Source organism: Lagopus leucura, unplaced genomic scaffold, assembly GCF_019238085.1.
Source record: "Lagopus leucura isolate 7727_CA_CO unplaced genomic scaffold, USGS_WTPT01 34386-1_obj-0_obj, whole genome shotgun sequence".
NCBI classification, from domain to species: domain Eukaryota; kingdom Metazoa; phylum Chordata; class Aves; order Galliformes; family Phasianidae; genus Lagopus; species Lagopus leucura.
Window position 1 is genome coordinate 1 of NW_024964006.1, and position 1,350 is coordinate 1,350.

Sequence of the window (1,350 nt, forward strand, 5' to 3'; positions counted from 1 at the left end):
GGGTATCCTTAACACTCACCGTGCCCCTCCGGAGGCGCTTCCTGAGGCGGTGGGCGCTGCGGCGACAGCCCCGATCCTGCGGCCGCGGCGGCATCGTGCTCAGCGAGGGTGGGCACAGACGGCACGGGCTCGTCAGCTGCAGATAACAGCGCACTCTCAGCCGCTGCGTAAGTGACGAAGAGAAAGCTCAGTGCGCGTACTCCAGAGCTAACGCGGCGTGAAATTCGCTTCTTTTCACGCAGGCAAAGTCACAGGCTGAAATATTTTGCCTTTTTTTCCAACCACGTGGCTGTAGGAGCGCCCTCTGAGCTCGCGGAGCCCCGGCAGGAAGGAGGGGTGCGGCGGGCGAGAGGCGTCCGCCACGCAGCACCGAGCTTCGAGGGACCCCCGCCCCGCCGCTTACCTGGCGTCTCGGGTTCAGCGGGCGGCTGCTGCGTGGAACGGGCGCCCTCCTGCGGCGGCACGGTGACGAGCAGCGACAGCTTCCCGCGGGGTCCCCACTCGAGTTCGTGTGCCGGCCGGTCCAGCACCCGCCGCATCACTGCGGACACAGCACGCACCCGTCAGTGGGGGCTGCCGCCACACGGCCGGCACCGCTGCGGCCACAGCCCCCCCCTTCCATCCTGGCTCACCGTCGGGTTGGGCGAAGCAGACGAGCAGCTGCCCGGGTCCCCCCCGCAGCTCGCACTCGCCGCCGCCCGAGCGCTTCGGGCTCTGGAAGTAAAGCAGCAGCTTCTTGCGCAGCGCGGCCGGCGGCTCCGCGGTGCCCCAATCCCCGCTCACCAGCAGCGGGAAGGAGCCCGGCCGCGGCCCCGCCATGGCTGCGCTGCCCCTCCGCCGCGCCGCTTTCGCTTTCGTTTCTCCGCCGGGGAAAGCAGAACCGCCCTGCTCCGCCCATCCCGCGGGTTACATCCCGACATCCAAGAAAATTTTGGTTTTTTTTGGACCTCATTTTTGGTAGACAATCCCAGCGTCGTCTATCAGCGGGGTTTCCCCACACTTTACTCCCAGAGCCATCGGAGCAAATAGGGAGCCCTGCTAATGGATACTGGCATTCAGCATTGTGGTTAGTACAGCTAGAACCACTGTCACACATCATATTTACAATCGCAATCCAGATCTCCAACAAGCGATTATATGAAGGACAATATCACAAACTAAAGAAAGGTAATCTCGATTCCCATCATTCAGGGGCAAAGCGTGTTCATCTGCGTGCAAGCCTCAGCAGCACGGGCTGTTCCACTTGCCTCTGTGGGCTAGGTGCCTTCTTTACCCTTGTGTAAGGAAACCACAATTCCACCCCGGCCATTTGCATAGCTCTGTGTATTGTCCAAACCTGCAGTTAGAAGA

General features: G+C 62.4%; 1 protein-coding gene across 1 annotated transcript; it reads right to left on the reverse strand.

Moving 5' to 3' along the window:
* Window positions 1–19: 19 nt before the first annotated feature.
* LOC122191494 (protein mono-ADP-ribosyltransferase PARP14-like) lies at window positions 20–819 on the reverse strand (the record flags this gene model as incomplete). The annotated part of the gene is made up of 3 exons (XM_042891776.1): window positions 633–819; window positions 404–541; window positions 20–163 (listed from the first exon to the last, which is right to left on the reverse strand). Coding segments are annotated over exons 1-3 (469 nt in total), but the record flags the coding sequence as incomplete, so codon positions are not given.
* Between the last annotated feature and the right edge of the window lie 531 nt (window positions 820–1,350).